This window comes from Cupressus sempervirens, chromosome 6, assembly GCF_028749045.1.
Source record: "Cupressus sempervirens isolate cs-2001-9-10 chromosome 6, ASM2874904v1, whole genome shotgun sequence".
Taxonomy (NCBI): Eukaryota; Viridiplantae; Streptophyta; class Pinopsida; order Cupressales; family Cupressaceae; genus Cupressus; species Cupressus sempervirens.
In genome coordinates, this window is record NC_143123.1 from 471,654,358 (window position 1) to 471,677,706 (window position 23,349).

The 23,349-nt window shown below is 35.6% G+C and overlaps 1 protein-coding gene across 1 annotated transcript in view; it reads right to left on the bottom strand.

Moving 5' to 3' along the window:
* Positions 1 to 1,928: 1,928 nt before the first annotated feature.
* Positions 1,929 to 23,349, bottom strand: part of SNX1 (sorting nexin 1) — a 38,193-nt gene continuing 16,772 nt past the window's right edge. Inside the window, exons 4-11 of the mRNA XM_089788607.1 lie at positions 7,550 to 7,683; positions 4,463 to 4,537; positions 3,572 to 3,731; positions 3,289 to 3,422; positions 3,081 to 3,149; positions 2,853 to 2,932; positions 2,671 to 2,734; positions 1,929 to 2,576 (exon numbers count right to left, since the gene is read on the bottom strand). Of these exons, the coding sequence (XP_089644733.1) occupies positions 2,334 to 2,576; positions 2,671 to 2,734; positions 2,853 to 2,932; positions 3,081 to 3,149; positions 3,289 to 3,422; positions 3,572 to 3,731; positions 4,463 to 4,537; positions 7,550 to 7,683 (959 nt within the window). The 3' untranslated portion in view covers positions 1,929 to 2,333. The remainder of the gene's footprint in view (positions 2,577 to 2,670; positions 2,735 to 2,852; positions 2,933 to 3,080; positions 3,150 to 3,288; positions 3,423 to 3,571; positions 3,732 to 4,462; positions 4,538 to 7,549; positions 7,684 to 23,349) is intronic.

Genomic DNA, 23,349 nt, shown 5'->3' on the forward strand with positions numbered 1-23,349 from the left:
ACCACTGCCTTTGTTCATTCCCGACAACTTTTCTCTTCAGTTTCTACTTGCAGATTGTGGAGGTCGCATCATTAGGTTTTCAACTTCCTTTTTGTATGTAGCAAGATCAAATATCATATTCCTTGAGAACATTCACATTTAATAGATCTCACAAGCATCTATGTCTTGCTGAAGATCAGTTAGGCTAGGAATAGAATATTTGTTGTCACAATGCAATCTTGTAAATAATTTGACGCTTGTTACATTCTTTGTTTATAAAGGGGATTCGTGGATCATGTATTACTTCTTCAAAAACTTACTAATATGATATAATAGTGTCAAGTTTCTATAATGGAAAACCTAAGCCAAACAGGTGCCAAATAGGTGTTGAATGTCAAACATTGGCTTGAAGTCGTATTCAGACATTTACGTGAATTCAATATAAAGTATACCAAAGTTCATCTGTCCCATATGTTGTGGATTTGTATTGATTATTTTTAGCTCTCTTTCAAGAAAAGGGTTAGATGTAATATATTAGTAGTAGATGTGTGAATAGAATTCAGCCTTCACAAGAAAAATGTATTATATAAATGCAAGGCATTATTTAGTAGACTAGTTTTAAATGTCCTTTCTTTATTCAAGGGAATTAATATAATCTATCTTGTTTGCCTCTATCACTCAAATGGATAGGCACTTGTCTGGCGTGTTCTTACGGTTAAAACTGAAACATATCAAAAAATTAGAACCAAATTCATTTTATGTTTTAGGTGTGGGGATAGTTTACCATTTGCTCCCAACTAGTGATTGATGGTATACGTCAAGTAAATAGATCAACAAAAGAATTCAAATTTGTTGCCCTTGTCATAATTTCATTGGGAATCTATTATTTTTATATTTGAATATTTGTAGAATGTTAAGTTGTGAGAATGTTTAAATGCAAGGTATTATTTAGCAGTTTAGTTTTGAGTATCTTTTCATTATTGAAGGGAATTAATATAATCTATCTTTTTTGCCTCTGTCACTGTGGATAGGCACTAGTCTTGAGTGTTCATATGATTTTAACTGAAACAAATAAAAAATTAGAATCAGTTTCATTTTATGTTTAAGGTGTAGGATAGTTCAGTATTTGCTCCCAACTGGTGATTGATGGTATATGTCAAGTAAATTGATCAACAGAAGAGTTCAGATTTGTTGCCCTTGGCATAATTTCATTGGAAATCTATCATTTTTATATTTGAATATTTGTAGAATGTTACATTGTGAGAATGTTTAAGGGTATGCCCGCCTAAATTTGGCAGCACTTAAAATGCAGAAGGATTGTAAGCGCTTGTTTGTTAACCACTGAGCCTAATTGTCTGTTGATAATGGGCAGCAACCCTTAGGATTTTCTACAACATTGGTTGGAGTCACTAACACAGAAAGCTCAAGCACAACCTGAATATTTGCAGGTGCAGTGATAGAACCAGTGGTAGCTTTTTAGAAGCTGTTTTCTTAAACATGGCTGCTGAATTCAGACCAACTACTAACTATCTCTACTAGAGACATGATTGTGGAATACAGCAATGATGGTCAAATATGAAAGGACTTTTTGTCAAATCGTGTAGAATTAATTAGTACTTTTATGATTAGAGGTATAAATATATGACATGCAAACTTTGAAAATAAGGATCTGAATTACATGCCATGAAAACCTAGGAAAAAGAAAACTCTGAATGCTAACCCGGGAGCAAGAATAATATAGGCTAGAAGCATTCGATTCACTGTCCGAAAAATTATGTTATTTTGCTAACCGACACAACTCAAACTGGCTTTCCACTTGGGTATCTTAGTTTTTAGTTTTAATTTTACCTCTGCACAATATAGCATTTGCTTTCCAAAACTCATAACAGAGGGCAGCTGACAACATTTCCAAGAAAACTGGATCCACCATTAACTTTGAACAAAACCTATATGAAACTTTTGCAGGCACTATGAACGTCCATTCATAATTTTAGGAGAAAATTGAGTTCCACAAAACTGAGATAGCAGTTCCACGTATTGACTATGATACATGTTCATAAAACAGAAACCAATAGCATAAACAGTAGTGGATATGACCCTTCCACTAATTTCAACAGGAAAAAGGTTCGGAGATGCATTCTCCTGTAAAATATCCCTCCAAAGCAAAAGCTTTAAGAGGAATACTCACAATAATGACAAATGTTGATATGAACATCTATCATACTAACCAGGTTGGCCTCTAATTTTCAAGAATTGCAATAACTCAAATCAGACGAACGCTTTAATTACAGAGTGGTTATGCTCTACAAGTACAAAATCCTTTTCCACCTGAATTCATCATCTTGTGGAAGAGATCAATCTGAAGAATCTATGGTTGCTTTGGCTTTGGAATCTTGAGAGCAGTTGTCTAATTTAGGAAGAAGGGTCCGCCAAGCTTCAGCAATATCCTTCGCAAGCTGTGCCTGACCTTTTGCAAATTCATGAAAAACAAAACCTAAATCAAGAGTTTTCTCTTCCTGAAATCTTTTGATCTCCTGATTCATTAATTTTATGATTGACTCTAACCGTTGAGTTGCTTCTTCACTCTGAATCTTAACCTGCAACAGAGGTGGGTAAGAACAACTTACTAAAAAAATTCCACGAGATAAAACCAATTCAATGCAGTAAAATCCACAAAAATGGATCCCTCACATCTCTGTATTCTGCTTCTGCCTCTGGGACTTTGCTGTCCTGTCTAGTAGCTTTCAATCTCTCTCTGAAATGTGGAAATAACAATAAATCATTGGCGCATCAAATTCAGGAATAAGTTATAGCTAATAAAATTTCAAGAAAGACATAAAAATCAATACAGAGGCAAACTACCCAGCACATACACGTTGATCTCTTTCAATTTTGCTGTCTCTGACAATTCACATTGTTGTCTGAAAGCTTGAGCTCTGTCAACTATAGTTGCCTGCTTTGGTAAACAATGTGAAGGGCATGTTTTGGGGAAAAAAATATTTACGGCAATGGTCCTATAGCTTAAATCAAAATTAAAATAGTCATAGAAGGATTGTTTCAAATCCTATTTCTCAGAAGCCAATCCAAAACCTAAGTCATACCTTTATAGACTGCACCGTACGTACATAGTCCTTAAGTGGTTCTTCAAAGTTCAGTAGAAGATCCTGTGCCTGATTCAAATTCATTCAAATTGAATAAATGTATCACATTCTTCCATGATGAAAAGCATTTGTTCCGCTTCATTTTGATTCCGTCTTAAGTTCAAATAGTTTCAACAGATAATGGAAAAATGATAAGTAGATTGAATACCTCTTTCTGCAGTTTAAATGACAACATCTCTGACTGAGAGCCAAGAGCTGAAAATGCTTTTCCAAGTGAACCTCCTTCACAGTCACCAAGTAACTTGATTGCTTTCCCAAAATCAACTAAGGACTGGCCCAGCTCTGAATGTTTTATTCAATTTGAGCAAAAGGCACACACAGAAGTCAATGCAAAATATAAAGCTAAAATGAGTACCAAAACAAGGCGCATTCTATAATTAATAATTATGGAATAACCCTGACAATATGATTATTGCCAATGACACATTTACCTCTATGTCTTTTCACCAAACGAAATGCTTGTTTTTGGGCCTCCGACAAGTGATCTTCCAATTCAAAAACATAATGTTTAAGCTTTTCATACTGAGGGTCACTCTCTTCAACAGGCTTTTCCTTGCCAAGTACGGCATCACTAACCCTTGTTTGTACATCCTGGATTCAGAACAAATTATAAGTAAGATTCTTTCCCAAAATTATGAATCATAAAAATCATATATGTTCTTTGAAAAATTAGAATGCCCTTAGAAGAACATCTAGATTCTGGACTCAGAAGTCATAATAAGGGTTTGCAGCCATATACAGGATTAAACACACCATGATGTAGGCCCAGACTTCATCATCTAATTAAATACATACTATTAAGTAATACTTAAATTGCATTACCAAAGAAGAATATCACCCACTGTTCCCTGAAAATAATCAACATGATTTGAAGTATGAATTCATTAATAATCAGTTTGTAGTTTTATTTAAAAACAAATTAAAATACCTAATAATGCTATCTGTACTTGAAAGAATTTTAATTTAGCAAGGGAAAAAATTGTCTTAACTCACCATAACAAACAAAAGTTATCAGAGATGATATAACAAATCAAGAATATATTTATCAGTACAAGAACAATGGCATCAACACGAAGCCGAGAACCTAAAAATTAACTGGAACCAGGAAAAATACAAAATGGTAGTTTATTCTTCTACAACATGTATCAAAGAGATAAAATCTGTCTGGACTCAAGATGAAACAAATTCTATGTGAGCACGCAAAAATATATTTTAGAAAGTTGTTCATTAAATGTAACAAGCAAAGTACTTCCTATATTCACATATTACATAACTCGATATTCCCTTTCTAATCCGCTAAGCTAATCACAACGTTGTTATACCTTAAATATCTGAATAAAATCACTAGGCTTCTTTCCAAAGATAGTACTCTCCACAGATCTAGTTCGGTCCATTGCCTGCAAAATGCCAAAGAGTGTCATAGAATTTGTTAATTGACAAGATTGACTTGCTTTCCAAAATGCCTAACATTTTATCAATAAGCCAAGTCGAAGAATTCCACCAGTGAACAGGTAAATGCAAGATCAGAAAATAAGCACCCCAGAGCCATGCTGATAACCAAAAGTATATTATATATTTTTCCAATTCCAGTAGCAAAAGAAATTTTGAAAACTAAGATCTCATTGTCGATCTATAAATAAATTCCAATATCCTTTAGGCTCTCTTGGAATTTTGAAACGACATCTATATCTATATTAGCCCCCTCAGCCAGGGATCTAGACTCTAAACTGATATATTACTAGAGAGGACAAACAGATTTAGAGCAGAGAAACTATCTTGATAACATGCTAATATAGGCATGTCACCATGTCCCAGTGATCGACAGCTTGGACAATTAAAAAAAAATCGAGTTAAATTACCAAGTATTTTATAATTCATTTGACAATTATATATCAAATTAAAAAAATGTATAATTTACATATCCAATAAATCAATCAAAACATCTATTTCTGATGATTCAGTTGATCTTCATCTCATTAAAAACCAATACTTCACTGGTAGGAAGAGAATAATTTAAACATGTTATTCATCTTAACACAAACAAGGAACAAGTATGACAACCAACAGGTTGATATTTTTGGACATCATAATGGCAATCTACTTGTGGTTAATGGGCATAGTGGGGCATGGAAGGTTGAAGTGCCTTTCTAGGTGAGTACCTTAAGTTTAGAATGAAAAGGCTCCGGTACAATGTGCTTTACACTGGTGGTAATCTATAAATAAAAGGAATTACTGTGCTTAAGTACTCAACCAATCAAGCCTTGTCACCTGTAAACACAAAAGGAGATCACCTGTATTCTATGGCTTATTATAATTTATAATTGAATTGGTTTCACAGGCCCCAACTTAAGCTTCACAGTCAAATGATAAAACGGCCACAGGCTCTTCATGGCTTATAACAGTAGGAGGTTCTACCTGCATGGTTTTGCCAAAAATGCATCACATGGAACAGCACTTTGCTTCGATCAGCTGATAGTGGGTATTTTAATGAATAGAAATCTGAATTCCTTTGAAGAAACCTCATCAAATAATCTTTGCTACTACTATATATGAAGGGCATATAAAAAAGATATTAAGAATTGTTCACAGCTGTGATTGTTTGAACCCAATCAAGAAAGTCAAGTGCTCTATAACTTTAATCCATAACTATTTAATTGAACAAAGATGGCATAGATCTCACTATAATTGAACTAAACATTTCCCCGGTGAAGCTTCTAAGAAAGTCACTAAACTAAACAAAAGCTTTTCAAGAATCCATTGGGACAGAACCTAGACCACGAACAAGTGAGCTTTATAAGTCACTGTAGCTTTATCTGTTTCCCAAGAGAAGAAAGACTATTATGGTCGTGAAACCACATCATCAAACAAACTACAATAGCCAACAGCTATCACATGGTTCTTGAATCCATGTCTCCTTTTTGGAATGGCCGGATCTAGAAGCTTGGGTTTGATCAGCTATTAGCATATTACAAATGGTGTTATCAATCTCTGTACTGTGCTACCCCCACCACTCATTTGGCTAATTGCAATATCCATGTCTTAACGTGCAAGTTGAACAGGCTCATTTGTATTGTGTATCTATATGCTCCACCAAAGTAAAAGTTTTGATCACTGATACTTCCCACCTGATGATTATACAAACTTCTAGGTTACAATTTATTACTCGGCAATTGTATAACACAACAAAACATTGATAATTAACTGAAAATGTACAGAACACCTAGGCAAATTGCAACTATGATACTTTAAACAAAGTACCTCGAAAATTATAAATGTTTTATTGGAAATACAAAATTAAAACTTTAACAAATCATATGCCTCCAACATGTCAAATTTACCAGCTAATTTATCTTTAATCAGCACTACCCCAAAAATCAAATGGATAATATTAGCATATGTTACTTTGAGTTTCTAGATGGTGAGGATAAAAGGATGAATTTAAGGACAGAAAAAATTTCCTCAATTTTGGAGATGGCTGGCAAATTGCAACTATGTTTGCATGTATATGTAAGCAAGCATTTTATAGCATTCACATTGTATAATTAAACTGGTAAGCATCATTAAACATTAGAATTTTCAAGCTATTTGGAAAACATTGTAGTAATGTTTAATCAACATTTAGTATCAGAGAGTGTAATCCCAAATGTTGATGTAAAATTGCTACACAATTTTCTCCAAAATGATTGAAAAGCACCATTAAATGGAATATGAAAATCCAATGCTGCTAATCATTAAGCATTCTCAGGAGCTGAAATTCAGTAGACAACAGTACATTACCATGAACAACACTGTAGGTTGAAAGTGGAACAATGAACATTCAGCTTTGACTGCTGAATGATTAAAATTGAACCCAACAAAACACTAAGATGCATATATATGACAATGCTAACAAAACACTAAGATGCATATAGATGACAATGTTAACATAATCAATGATCATACAAATAATTGTTTTGAAATAACCCATGCTTGTTTTCTTGAGTTTACTACAATTTTTTGAATTTTCAAACACTTTTGGTGTGGGCAATCAGGATACACCCGGAACATTTTTAGCAGATTGAGAATGTTCCTCAATGTCTCTAGGCTTACTAAAGTCCCCATGTAGAACTCGAAATGTAGCAAGAATACAGAAATTTCTTGTTAAAGTGAAGAAAATATGCAGAATAAATGAAGATTGCAAGGCACGGAAAATTTGCACTTGTGCCCCATCATGCCTTTGCATTCATCAAACACTCAGGATGACCCATATGGCACAGAACAACCTAGTAGAACACTAAAATATTTGCTTAATCTGCTAACAAACATTTGATGTTATGAACTATCAAGAATTAATCAACACTAATTTCTAAACTTTTTATTTTACTTGCAAAATATACATCTTATTAGAAATTTTGTAACAGCCATCATACCTCTTCATTCACTTGCAAGAAGAACTTTAAATCTTCACTTTGTCGCAGTTGTGGATGAGAAGCTATTCTATTTAAAAAGACATCTAGTCCACGGCGCCTCAGCTCAATAAACTCTGCACTAAAACGGAACTTCTCTGCATTGCAAAACAATTGGATTAAAGTATGGGAAAAAGTAAGTACAACTACAACTTGTCTACTTTATTACTTGTTTTACAACAACAACTAGAATCATATGTTCATTCGCTATTGTCGGACTTTCAGCCTAGTATATGGCATTCCAAGAACAAAAGTAACCCAAACATAATGTTTCCACAGTGCATTATAGTTGTAGAACACTATGTTTGAGATTTTGCATGAATATAGTTTAAAACACCATGCATATAGCCCATCAGATTGTCGCCGATACATCTAAAAACATTACCCAATTGACTTAGGATTCAATAATTGTATCCACGAAATAAAATCAACTAAAAGAACATAAATGTTGATTTTGCATATATATAATCATTTCAAAAGAGGTATTGTACGACAATCAGTGAATAAATAAAAACTATCAAAGAAGCACAGACAAACAAATATATAATGTCGTTCACCTGAGCATATCTAAGTATATGAATCAAGGCAGGTAAATGCAGTTGGTTTTGTGACTTTTCTAAAGTGATGCAAAGATAAATAAAGCCTTCTCTACTTCAATGTGAAAAGAAAATTGAATGTTGTATTAAACAAAAGAGAAGAATACTCCTTATTAGAAGATATCAGATCTTTCCACAACAAAAACATACAAGAACTAAAGATATAAATGGAAATTACTAAAACTGACTTACACAATAGTAAGTTACTAACTAAACTACTTAGATGACCATTATAAGCTAAATATTAAAATATTACTTTCATGTAATGCATAGTTACAAGGACACATACAGATACAACAAACTTCAAGCCCCCCTAATATGGATACAGCACTCATTAAAGAACATGTGTATATAATTATATCAAAAGACGTGAGTATAATTTTTAAAACAAAAACTATTTTGATTACAAGGGAAGTAAAATACATTACTATTGCTGAGTTCCAAAATGTTTACCCTTTACATCTAATTTTATCATTGAAAGTAAAACATCAATATAATTGCATACTATAAAAAAGGTAGAGATACATAGGGAGGAATTACTTATTATGGATATAGTTAAACCTTTCTCACACAACCACTGCCCTTTAGTAAATAATAGTTTAATTTTAATTCAATTCTTCTTTCCCAATCACTAGTACAAAACAAGTGTCACTTTTTTCCTTCAGCATTATCTCCATAAACTTATATGATAATGGCACCACTTCAAGTGATTCCCTTATTTCTTAGTTTAAGCAGCTTACTATTGTCTAATGCTAGGAAGCAATCTCTGATACCAACATTCTTTGTCTTTTTGATATGTGTGATTCATATTATAATTCCAATCCGTAAAGCTGCTGTTTTCAAATGTTAGAGAAGGGATTTGTTATTTCCGAATCATCCAAAGTTCAAACCATCCAAAGCTACCCCAAGAATCGCAACGTAGCCACATTGAATGTGTCGTTTATGATGCAAATGGGAATTGTTGGGTATTGGAGTATTATATGGAGCTGCTAGGTAGAGAACTAGTGACTTAATCATGTTGGTTCCAATGAGCTCAGTTGAATTAGAGGAGTTAAGTGATGCTCTCAGGGTTTTTTTTGGGCTTCTAGTTTGGGCTCCAAGAATCTTGGAGAGAGCATCTATTAATAGTAAGTCACCCCATTAGGTTCATTTGTCGTCTTTCTTCATCAAGATCACTCTGGTGTTTTCAAATTTCGATTTTGATGCATCTATAGTTGTTTTTGCAAGATAGGTGATTTATTATTATTATTCATCTAAATATGCTGAGGTTTCATAAAATATCTCTGTGATATTTATTTTTAAAAATCGAAAAGCAAATTTCTGGAAAAAAATCCAAATCAAAAGAGGCTCTTATAAAATATGCCAAATTTTATGAAATCCAATCGACCTACTCTGATACCATGTTATGGTAAATTGATGTCGTTGTAGTTGTAATAAAGAAAGGAGATGAAAGCTCCTTATATAGATTTACAAAGACGATGTTTCTAAAAGAAACAATTGTGAAGTAAACACGGAAATAGAAACTACCTTAATAAACTAAAGACTAACTAAGATGACCATTAAAGAAACACAATAATATCTTAATATGCTGATGGTGATCATATTAAATGATTATCACTTATGTTGGCAATTTATTATTCGTTGCTTCATCTCCTCTCACCATCAACAGTATCGTCACTTTTGTCCATGCCTCTATTATGGTTGTTGCATGGAAAGAGAAGTATGATTTGAGTTATTAATATCTCTCTTGGTTGTAGGGGGCAACAAAAAGCAATGTGATGAGGATGTTGACTTGATGATACACGTACACAAGGAAACACATATTCATGAGACTTTAGTGTGAAATGCTAGAAACGATAGTAAATCTAATGACAAAGTAGACCCAAGAAACTACCAAATTAACCTTTCAAGAACATCTCATGTCTCCCTAACTACAACTGCTCAAATTGCTCTCAGATCAACATCTTAGTGACAGTCCTAGAATGAGATTAAGCTATTATGCAAATCTATAATGATGCTTTGAAGATTTGAAAAAGCTAAATGAAAGTTATATGGATGAATGACCTAACAAGATGTAGACATGAAATACTTTAAATATGATGCTAAATGATGCAAAAATGCTCTAGAATTGCCTATAATTATATTGCTTAATGACTTGATATCTCTTAGCTCTAGAATGCCTATAGTAATGATGCATAAAACTTGGGTCCATTTGCTCTTGAATGGCCTTGTATTTATAGATTTTCCAAAGGGGTTTGGGTAAGGTTTAGGTTTAACATGGTCTTAGTAGGGTAAGGTCAAATGAGGTCCACCAAGGATAAGAAATCCATAAAAGGAAAATCCATTTTGCATTATCATTTAGGATATTTGAGGATAAATATTCATTTTCTTTTATTCTTTTATTGATTTTTATCTTTTGAGATATTTTCCAAAAAAGTGAGGATAAATACTCATTTTCTTTTATTATTTTTGTTGATTTTATCTTTTGAGATATTTTCTAAAAAGGTGAGGATAAATGTTTATTTTATTTCTTTTTTGAATTGATTTTAGAATTTGGATTTCAATATGATCGAGAACTAGGCAATTAATTGACTAGATTAATTACATAATAATCTAATGTTGTGATTAATCCAAATGTCTTTTGTTTTCCTCATTTCTCTAATATTAACCCTTAATAATTTGATTAAAATCATGTTTTTGAAACCCTGCCAAATTTAGGGTGTCTACAATACATATTCGGAGGGAGATATTCATCTTCAAAAGCTATCTTATTGTGTTGATCAAAGTTGTCCCTACGAAGAGGGAGTCTTTGTTGAGAGAGAATCTCAATCATTGCTATACATGTGTTAATGAGTTCTTTTCCGTGAGAGAAATTCAAGATGCAATCCCTTCTTAATGAGTTCTTCTTTGTGAGAGGAGTTTAAGGTGCAATCTCTTGTTAATGAGTTCTTCTCTATGAGAGAAGTTGAGGTGAAATTCCTTGTTCCACCATTTACGAGTAGGTATGATGGATCCACCCTCTACAATGAGGCATGGTAGAAATGCATTCTTCTTAGGGAGAAGTTTGAGGTGAAAGCCCTTGTTCCACCCCATGCAATGAGGCATGCTAAAAGTCATGTGTGTGACTCCATGATATTAATCTTATGCTACTATGATAAATTATCTTATGCTGCGATAACATGTTTTTATGTGATGAAAATTTATCATTGACATCTTTGGTTGCAGCTATGTGTGACTGCCATACTGAAGATCTCTTTCTTGCTAAGAGGGAGTGTTCAATAACGAGCAATTCTAAAATCTCGCTTGCTCTTTGTTGAAATGTTTCAAACATGTGACTATATTTAGAGAGGAAGGACGCAGGGAAAGGGAGAACATATTTAATAAATTGATAATATATATGTAATTATACATTGAATATATTATATATTAATATTATCTATTATTATGATTTATTATACAATATATATTATTATCAATATAAAAATGCTATAGGGTTGACCACAAAGTGCAATGGTAGTTGCAATGTAGTGTTATTGCTGCAATCATGGTTCAAATCTCACCAGCAGGGTGTTAATGCCTTGGCATGTTCTTGGGTGTGGAGATACCATTGTGGCCCCACTAGTACAAGCTCCAATCAAAAGTGGTCACTAATCAATATATATGTGTGTGTGTGTGCGCTCACTATTATAATATGATTTTTAAATGTTATGTCTTTTAAAAACAAATTTGCAACTGCAACTAGAAGCATCCAAACAAATCACAAGATGGAAGGGGCATGCCAAGGCTATCTTGTGCAGAGCCCTACTCCACTCCCATTTGTTTCGAATACTGCACGAGTACTCAATGTACCTAATAACATAGAATTACAATAACAAATTGTTTTAAATTACTATTGGCATTAGCCTAATAAGATTGTAAAATACTCCAATTTGTCATGTTAAACTCATTGGAAATATTTAAGAAACATTGGCAAAATTAGAATTACATAGCCTATTATTCAACAAAGGTGAGAGAAGCTCAACAATCTCGTGTACATGGTTGCATGTGCATTGAATCTCAAATATTATATGTAAAGGCCTAGCAAAGATGTAAAGACAAATAAAGAGGTGAACTGAAGCTTCATGAAGGCACTACAAAATATGTACAATGCAACGAAGGCTGCTAACCCCTATCATGAGTGAACAAAATTTACCACACTCAGTCTATGCAGAAAAGACAAAGGAAGAGAGTTTAAGGTGCACGACATCCCACTATAATGGTCAACATTGAAGGGGCCTCATTCATCGGCAACCGCACTAGCCATTCGCCTCTTCCCACAAGTTTGTAGTTTCCCTACTGCTGAAATGAATTGATCTACATATAGCTTAATCCACTCTTATCAAGAGAAGCGAGCTTACCTCTTCAAGAGCAAAGAAGCTACTGCTTGTGTATTGTGTCTTACATCTAATGGACCACAATACACTTGCACATGGAGAGCCCAACAGCATAGAGGGTGCAGACCCAAAAAGCTGACATAGATTCATGAGAACCAGGAAACAGAAGAAAGGTTGGTTATTGTCAATTTGGAGGATATTTATTATTAAACTATATGGGTCCAACAATTCTAATAATAAGGAGTTTGCCATGGCATTTGGGGAGATCTATTAAATCATTGAAGCACTGGCCCATTGTACTTGAATGTAATCGTGATAGTGAAAATAAGTCTTTACTGATTTAAGAAATCTGAAAGCACTGTTGATTAATCTGATTAGTTGATTCATTGTGTTTACAGTTTAGCTTCCCATAGAAGACAAATTGTAATTATAGCTATTTTTCAAGAACTACATAAGACTTGTATCGTTATCCCCCTGCCATCCCCAATTTTTGGATTGTTGATGTTCGCATTTACAGCATATTTACTGATTACCTGCGTGGTGCTCTTTCATATACTCCCGTTTGGAAATATGAAGAGATATGTTTGAGGATATGAAGAGACATGTGAAGAGACCTGCATCTGGAAATATAAAGGCCACACAGTTGGAAAATTAAGAGACATTCAGTTATGATATATATATCATTGCCTTGTGTTATGAGTTGTGTATTCAATCAACAGTCTTGTACTCAGACCTCGATTATTTAATTAAAGAGATCTATTGTTTTGGTGTGGCTGGGGCTTTTCCCTCAACTTAAAGGGTATTCCCAGGATAAATTGTTGTGTCTTTATATGTCTTAGTGTTCCTTTTTATATTGTTGTTTAACTTTATTTCTGGCCAAAACATTAACAGGATATCAGAGTGGGCTGGATAACAGCAAATAGGGTTTATTCAAGCATGTTCAGTGTTTTATTGAATTTAATTAAATTGTTGATGCTTCGAAATTAACAGAGAATTCCTGGAGACAAAAAAAAAAAACCTTCAGGCATTTAATAGGAGAGCTGGACGGAAACCTAGTTCTCTACTTAGGAGTGGGTTGATGACAGAGTCCACATTTGTACAAAATCTGTAAGATTTATAATCTGTTCCAATCATAAAGGTGTTGCAATTTTAAGATATTTGATGTTATTGATTTGATAAAGAAGAGATTTTACTAATTGCCGAATATTTTATAATGTGCTATTCATGGCAGTTCAATATTTATATCAATCTTTGTGGGTCCCGAACTGTTGAGAAAAACTTTACTGAGTATTACTGTGAAGTAACATTTGAGTGGGCTTGTTGAGTATTATTTACAAATATTAATAACAGTGTGGAGGTGAAACTATACTTGACTGGAGACCACGTTTTAGCGATTGCCATATATATTCATCTAGGCTAGACAATGGAATTGACTTTGGTGTGACAAGAGACATTTTAATTAAATGAACAAACAATAGCATGAAGCGGCATGAAGCGGCAAATTAAGGACAAACCTCCACCTTTGAGCATTATCACATTCAGCTTAGCAATTAAATGGCATGATTATTTATTTGAAAAATGATTTGTTAACTGATGGGGGCTGCATATGTGTTGGATGCTATATATGTTTTAACTAAAAAGAGCAAAGGTTAGGGCAATACTAATATTTGCAAAACCAAGAATACCATGTTGATTGACGGGAAGATATAACTGGCGGCATCAAATATTCTAAGCAGCCGGGTTTGAACCCTCGAGCTTAGGTCTGGATCCAAATTCAAGCTCAGGTCTGCTTCGAGTCCAGGCACAATCCCTATTGAGAACTGTGGGTCCACCTAAGTCTACACAAGTACAGACCCGGATGGACCTACAATCCCCAGCAGGGACCTTGCTTGAAACCACTGTGTACCTAGGCGAATCCAAGTGGACCCGTGAGAATCCATGTGGACCCGCGGCCTGTGGGGCTAAAAAGGTGACTTTAAAAATATAAAAACTTGCTTTTTTAAAAAAAATTCATTTGTAACCCTAATCTCTCATTTCATTCATCTAATCTCTCATTTTGGTGTGGCCATTTTGCAAGTTCGAAGAAAACATTGTCGAGATTGTTTGTGTAGTCTCAAATCCTTCCAGTAATTAGTGTTGAGTGTTCCAAATATACATTTGATCCTTCCCTTTGCTTCTTTGATAGTTTGTTTTACTTTTTTTATTGGTCTAAAATTTTATCAAGTTCTTGTATAAGTTTTGAAATATTTTTTATTTATTTTTGTTATAGATTGCACGAATAAGTAGTCAGAGTTCAATGGGTGGGGAGGGATCCCAAATATTCATAATTGATAAAAATTATCCTTTGTGGAAGTATACAACAAGAATTGAGCAATGTGTTGGAGGGGGAGGGTATATATGGAAATGCAATTTTTACCAAACCCAATATAGAAGCTCATATACTGAGTTAAACATCATTTCGTAGGCCCTATAGGTCAAGGGATTAGCATGTGTGAGGGGCCCCCAAGTGGAGATAGGAAGGGGTTGTCGGCTTCTCAAATAGCAAGCCTATTAAAAGAACAAGAGGTTGATAGGTTAGTGTCTAAGGGGAAAAAAGATAGAACAAAGCAAAAACCACCAACACCACCCTCTCAAACAGCCACTAGACAACATCCCTTCCTACCTACCCCTTCTACGAATGAAGAAGAAATAGAAACACCCCCATCCCACAAGAGAGTCCCATTAATAAGGCATTTCAAAATGAATTGAGAGAAATTGCTGACATAAAGGTTGGGCGTTCTCTTAATGAATGGTGTTCCGTTCAATCTATTGAGATCACTATACTGGAGAGAGATAGTGCGAGCAATAAATGAAGCACCTCGTGGTTACCGAGGCCTTGGATATGAAAAGTTGAGAACCACCATATTGCATTATGAGAGAAAGAATGTATTGCATAATGAGAGAAAGAATGTAGACACCCTCCTCAAACCAAAGAGATTCTTGGATCCAAACGGGGTTGAGTATTGTCTCTAATGGATAGAACGATTGCAAAAATTGCCCATTAATAAATGTGATTGCTGTCTCCCCCTAAGGGGCAATGTTTTTGAGGGTGATTGATTGCGAAGGCTAGGTAAAGGATGCAAATTTTATTTCCGGGCTTCTCATTCAATCCATAGAGTCCATGGGAGTTGACAATGTTGTCCAAATAATAACAGACAATGCTAAAGTTTGTAGGGCTGCAGGTGCTTTGGTAAAAGCACGTTATGATCATATCTTTTGGACACCATGCACCATCCACTCCTTGAACTTGGTAATGAAAGCAATTGGCACCCAAATTGAATGGGTGAAAAAAGTGTATGAGGGTGAGGAGATCCAAATGTGTGTGACAAACCCCCAAATGTCACTGTTAAAGTTTGAGGATTGTTGCATATGCAAATAAGTAACATCTATATATTTTCAAATACAACAATCTACACCATTTATATTGAAAATAAGTCTATGAAGAGACATGTCCCTTCAACAGACATGTCTATAAATTAGTTATGTAATATATATATATATATATATATATATATATAAACACATTATATCTCATATATAATTATCCATAGGTTTATCCAACTAAAGCTATAAAACATTAACACTCCCTCTTAGCTACAAAGGATAAACACATGATAAATATTACACCATTGATAATGTTAGGAAATCACATCAAGGAAATCTTTGATCAGAAGACTTCCATTATATAATATCATATAGGTGTTGGCCTATCAAAATATCAACATGTGATATTCACCAAATACTCTTTTGATATCATATTAGGTAACATGAGTATTGACCTATCAAAATATCAATCAAATGATATTCACCAAGTACTCTAAGTAATGGCCTATCAGAACATCAACTAAATGATTTTCACCAAGTACTCAATGCGGTAATGGCCTATCAAAATATCAAGGCAAGATATTCACCAAATACCTCTCATATATCTATACAAACAACTTATAGGCAGTCAATTTAATGACATCTAACACTTAGTTCTTGATTTACATGGTAAAGCCTTTCATGATCTATTTCAACATTTACTCAAAATGTATATCATGATATAAGTTGTTGTAAGATTGTCACCTTCCAATAACTTCTACAAATACAAGTGATAATCATTTGGAATTCATCACTTGCTCATGATGTACACAGAGGGCAAACCCATACATATATTACATCAACATTTTGCATGAAGTCACCACTGAGACTATCATGTGGCGTTTTCATGACATTCACCATGAACCATATCAAGGGATAAGGTTTTCACCTCAAACTTATCTCTCATAGACAAGAATGTACTACAAGGGATTGCACTTGGAACTTCTTCACAAAGAAACGCTAACTTGTTGACCTCCTTGTCAAGGTTACCAATAAAGTGTCAAAACTAGTCCAATATCAAATTATCTAACCTCTTAGTACAAGGTTGTCTTTGATGAAGTGTCAAACTCCCTCTAAATATGATATCATCCTTCTGCCCTTCTGGCAAAAAGTCATGTCATGCTTCCCTAATTCAACAAGTCTCCTGATAGCATAAGCCCTTCCACCTACATACATGAAACTTTATCCCATGAATCTTAGTCCTTTAACTACTATAGTTTCTGATCACTAGAGAATCCATCTCGACATGGTCTACTCTCTCTTAATCAATATGACCAAGATTCTTGAAATTCAACTAAAGCATATCCTCTATCTGCTCCTTAGATGAATGTGTCAGACTCCCTCTCTTTCAAGGTTGCCTCTAATGAAATGCCAGGCTCCCGAAGAATCTCAATCAATCTCATTTTTCTGTAAGATCATTCTCAGAGGAAAAAAATCAAGGCAAATATCTCTTATAGTACGTATATAAATACAAAAAAAAAGAGAAAGAATGATGTAGTACTCAAAAATAAATACTTATCTGCACATTAACTTTCTTGATACAACTTGCTCCAATGAAGATACATCAAAATAATAATAAAATGCTATCTTGGATTATTTGAGAGACATCTCCCCTCTAAAGATACTTCAAATCAGAATAGAACATTGGTCATTACTCCCCTCCACAATGTAAAATTCCCTCACTTATATGATTTGAACAATCACATCAAATATGACAAACTACTTCTTCTTCTTCTTTTACTTTTTTTGTGTTCTCACTAAATAGTTAATATGCTTCATCACATATAAATCTTCATATTATTAAATGCTACATCATGTCTAAGAATTTGGTCTTCTTGCCTAGAAAGGGAGCCTATTAGCATTCATTGTGCCTTTTCATACTTCAGCTGCTCTAACTAAGCAACATGTAGGTTGAATATTTGTGAAACATTACATGTCGAGCTTGTACTGATGAAGGGTCCAATATAGATCACGGGCATGTCATGTTACCAATGTATAGACTCAAGGGACTTTCTCTAAATGTCTACTACTAGCGATGCCAGAGATAAAGTCACTATAAGCATCATATTCTAACCAATTTCAGGGCCTCCATCCAAGAAACGACCTATGGCCAACGATCAACTTTGGCAAAGGTGTCATTATCACAGTCCTCAACACAGACATGTAGCCAAAGAGCTTTCTTTCTCTGACATTGGAACATCCACCCCGTTGGCAAAGTGGAAAGACATCTATTAGAATGTCCCAAATTTCAACTCATCATACCATATAGGACACTCTTATCGCCTAGTTGGACTTTCATGGTGAAGCTCGTGTTCATTGTGTTGGCGCCCACTGTCATGATCCACGGTGCCTCACTGGAAAGGCTAGATTAACCGGAAAAGGTCTCTCACCAGTCTTGCCTCTTGTCCATTGGTAGAAGCTCATCTGACTGTGAGTTTTGTATCACCCATCTTCAAATTATTAAGAGCATAATCAATATCAATCATTTGCATATCTTGATAGACACATAAACCGTAATCTTTTGAGTTTTCCATCACACGATCCTTTACAAGACCAAATGCACCCAATGGTTCAATTGACAAAAGATTAATAATCTATTTCATGTTTTTCATCGTGCGCATAGGCTGTGAGAAATGTTGGAAAAGAGGTGGAATTTGGCATGATACCTCATGTGAATCCTCATCAAATAATTGATGTATTTGTTTTGACACCATTCAAACTGAAATATTAATTTCATACTTCAATATTCACTGGTTTAACATCATTGGAAGTTCTTATCATATTTTCTCCCTCTTCAAGAATGAAAGTCATTTTCGTGATGTGGTACACTCAGTTGCACTTTTTCATTTATTACTCAAAGTCGCATCAATTAATTTTATAACTGCTTTATTCTTTAAGATTATGCAAATCACATGAGCTTTCAGATTTTCTGACGTTGATGCTTCAAAGTACTTTACATGGTGACCCATGTCATTCTTTGTAGCATCAACTAATATTTCCACAACGGTTTGATAAGGATCACTTGATTCCTGTTGAAAAGTTTGTTTTTGTGTGATGATAGAATCGTTGCTAGACAATATGATTGATCTGTCACAAAAAGTCTTCTCAGTTCTGTTAGAATGCTTGGCAACAGTATTATATTTCAAAAAATAAGCAATTTACACTAAAAGATTCGGTCACAACACCCATAATAGCCTTCATGTCCAACTTCATCCAATGTCAACAAATTTACCTTGCTTTTATAGTGTATTCCTCTTATCGATTGTGTATTAGTGACTATAACACATGACAATTTTCAGCTACTGCCATATCTCTGCATTACACTCGTTTCAAGGGATTGAAGTTACCAATTCAAGATCCGCACACATATTCGACTATAAAAGGCTATCAACATTCATCAGTTGCAGAACTCTAAGAACTTTATTGATCACAATCACAAGGATATCGTTGCCATCATCTTCATTATTTAGATCGCATATGTGACATATATATATATATATATATATATATATATATATATATATATATAGTGTCAAGTCATAAACATTGTCTCTTGGAAGGGGATTCACTCTATGATTAAACAAGAATATATATCTCTGAGGTTGAGCTAGCTCCATACTATTGCCACCATAAAAATATAAAACGAAATTCCTTATGGAGTTCCTAATAAAGTCAAATCTCTTGCACTCTTACAAAATCAACACTCATTGGAGTGATGAATAAGACTACCGATGTCATGGAGATTTTATTACAATAATAGATAAGACGTCTATTATTAGTTAATGGTTATCTTGTAAATATCTTAAGCTTTAGTTTGCTTTCGTTTTTTGCTTTCTCTGGAATAGAATGTTTCTATTCTTTACGATCGTTTCCTAAGGAAACATCGTCTCATTCTTTTGTATAAATTGACCTTTCGGTCTCTGTTAATAACAAGCAAGTATTTACCAATTACCTCGTAATATGGAATCAGAGCTAAATGCTTAAATTTTTTTTGTTAAAATTTATAATTTCTTCTTGAAATTATTTGTTTAAATTTTTCCAAAATTATTTCAGCTATTTTCTCCAAAAACCTGCCTAGGTTTTTCTGTCTAGAGAAATTTTGAACTCGGGTCTACAAATTGCATGAAAATCGTGGTCGTTTTGTACCATTCTCAGTTGGTATCTGAAAATTGCAATTTCTTTTGCCTAACATCCTCTGCAAATCGCGTTTTTTTTTACACTCCATTTTCGCGTCTTCAGCCTGCGCATTTTTGGGGTGAAAATCTGCATGTTTCTGTATCAAATCTTCATGCTCGTAGCCGTCTCAGTCTGTCATCGTGCTCTGGGAAGCAGATTCGACCATTTTTTATCAAGAAATCTGAAGTTTTTTCAAGCTTTTTTCAGCTAGGGCCGTTTTTTTCGAAACCCTAATTTTTGGGGTCGAAAAAATATTTTGTTTACAGATTTTTGGTGGGTCTTTCGAGAGCTCAACTGGGTTGTTGTCCGTTTTTTTTGGGTGCCTCGATTTTTGTGCCTCGATTTTCGAGCTAGCAGATTCAAAAAACGACAGCAGATTCCTTTTGGGTTTTTTGAGCTCTCTTCTGGGTCATTCTCTGATTCTTTTGGGTCTTCTGTATTTTTGCCTCGAAGAACGTGCCTTCACAGATTTTCACAGTTTTTCATTAAAAAACATGCCATGGCATCTCTGACAAATATTCTGCTCGAGCATAATTCCAAATTCAACGGTCGCAATTATGGAACCTGGAAGCAGCGCATCATCGCAATCTTCGAATATCAAAACACCGATCAACTTGTTCTGGGTGTTAAGCAGCTCCGACTTCTCCGGGTCCTGATCATGATACATGGGATCTGAACAATCGAGAGGCAGTATTGCTTCTCAAACTCTCCGTAGCTGATGACCAGCTTTCTCAGATTCCATCCGGCAAGACAGCGGCCGAAATCTGGACACATCTCAAAGGTCTTCATGAGACTTCCGACAAGAGCAAAGCCTTCTTTCTGAAAAACACTCTGTTTTCTATTGTCATGGATGAGCGCACCTCGCTCCAGGCACACCTGAATCGGATTCAGGAAATCCGTGATCAGTTACTTGCCATCGGTCACAAGATGGAGGAAGAGGATATTGTGGTAATCACTCTTCGGAGTTTACCAAATTCCTATGAGCATTTTATCGAGACTCTCAACATCACATCTACTAGTGTTGATCTAAAGTTCACTGATCTCTGCACCCTGCTACTTCAGCAAGATCGGTGGAAACAACAGTTCGGTAGCAGCTCCAGTTCCACCTCCACTGAGCAAGCCTTTGCTGCGAAATCCTTTCAGAAGGATAAGGGCAAGTTTGAGCAACCATCTCAGCAGAAGTCTTCTGCTCCAGCATCCGATGGTACCAAAAAGAAGAACATTCAATGCAACTATTGCCACAAGTATGGTCACATGAAGGTTGCATGTCGGAAACGCTTAGCTGCCCAGTCTAAGCAATCAAATTTGCAACCCAAAGCGAACAGTGCAGAGCACACTGAGCAGGCGAAATCTACCTTTTACGCCTTCATGGCTAAAAGACCCGCAGATCATGTGCAGTCATCTGCCTGGTACATTGATTCAGGTGCCTCTCGACATTTCACTCACCGCAGAGACTGGTTTACTGACTACCAACCTTATCCAGATTCTGTTATCTTTGGTGGTGGAGAAGAGTACACGGTTGTTGGTAAAGGCAACATTCAAATTCAGTCTGTTGGGAGGAAGCTCATATTCCTTGATGTGTACCACGTTCCAGGGATGGAACTAAATCTACTCTCGATCAGTCAGTTGTTGCGACATTCTCCACACTTGGCAGTCACCTTCAGTTCACATCAGTGCACCATCACTGATCGGGCGACTAAGTCTACTGTTGCAGTTGGTCTTGATGATCATGGTCTTTTCAAACTTACTGATTCTGGTGATTCTCAGGACTTAGTTATGGCTGCTCGGCGATCTTCCATCAGCACACTTTGGCATCAACGATATGGGCACTTAAATGTGCATTATCTCTCACAACTTGCTCGAGATGAGCTTGTTCTTGGTTTGCCAGAGATTCAAACCCAACACCTTGGAGTTTGTGACGCATGTCAGGCTGGGAAGCAACATCGCACACCTTTCCCCAGTGGCGATTCTTGGCAAGCTTCTCAAGTCCTTCAGCTTGTTCATGCTGATATCTGCGGCCCTATGGCCACTCTTTCTGTTCTTGGGTACAGGTATTTTTTGTTGTTTGTAGATGATTTCAGTAGAAAAATGTGGGTGTATTTCCTTAAAAAGAAATCCGATGCATTTACTGTATTTCAAAAGTTTAAACCCTTAGTTGAAAAAGAGTCTAGGAAATCTATTATTACTCTTAGATCAGACAATGGGGGGGAATTTTGTTCTAATGTTTTCTCCAGCTTCTTGGATACACATGGCATCCAACGCCAGTTCACCACACCCCACACGCCACAACAAAACAGTGTAGTTGAACATCGGAACAGGACAATCACCGAAATGGCTCATTCCATGCTCGAACACAGACATGTTCCGAAGCGTTTTTGGGCAGAAGCAGTTAACACTGCAGTTTATCTGTAGAACCGGTCACCCATAGTGGCGATCAAAGGTAAAACTCCGGAAGAGGCCTGATCTTGTCGCAAGCCCAAAATCAGTCACCTGAAGGTTTTTGGCTCTCTTGCTTTTGTTTGGATCCCTGATGCTTCACGCACCAAGTTGGATGCCAAAAATCAGAAACTAATGCTTGCTGGATATAGCAGTCTTCACAAAGCCTACCGCCTTATTGATGTTGAGACATCTCGTCTCATATACAGCCGCGATGTAGTCTTTGATGAGCAGCGAGGACCATTCATGCCTGTTTCTCCTGTTCCTGATCCAACAGACCAGCCTATGCAGGTTCATGATTTGGGAGTTCGGCTTCCATTAGGCCCACCTGATGGGAGGGCTCCAGTAGCTCCTCCAGCTCCAGTCCTGCCAGTGATACCTGTACAGACACCTCCGGCTTCTCCTGCAGGATCACCTCGTTTTGAAGATGCTTCACCTGAGTTTGATCCAGATTCTTCTTATCAAGATCCTACTAATCAAGCATCTCCTAGTACTACTGTTGGTCATTCTCCTCTCTGACCTAAGTGGTGGGCTAAGACACTTGCTGATCTTCATGATGATGAGCTCATTGATGGGAGAACTACTCGGAAAAAGAGCAAAACTACAGATTCTGTTAACTTTTCTCTTATGGCCAACATTCACAGTGTGTTTGAACCTCAAACATATTCCGAGGCTAAAGGAATTCCAGAGTGGGAACAGGCCATGCAATCTGAACACCAGAGCCTGCTGAAGAACAACACTTGGGTCCTTTCTGATCTTCCCCCAGGGAAGAAACCCATTA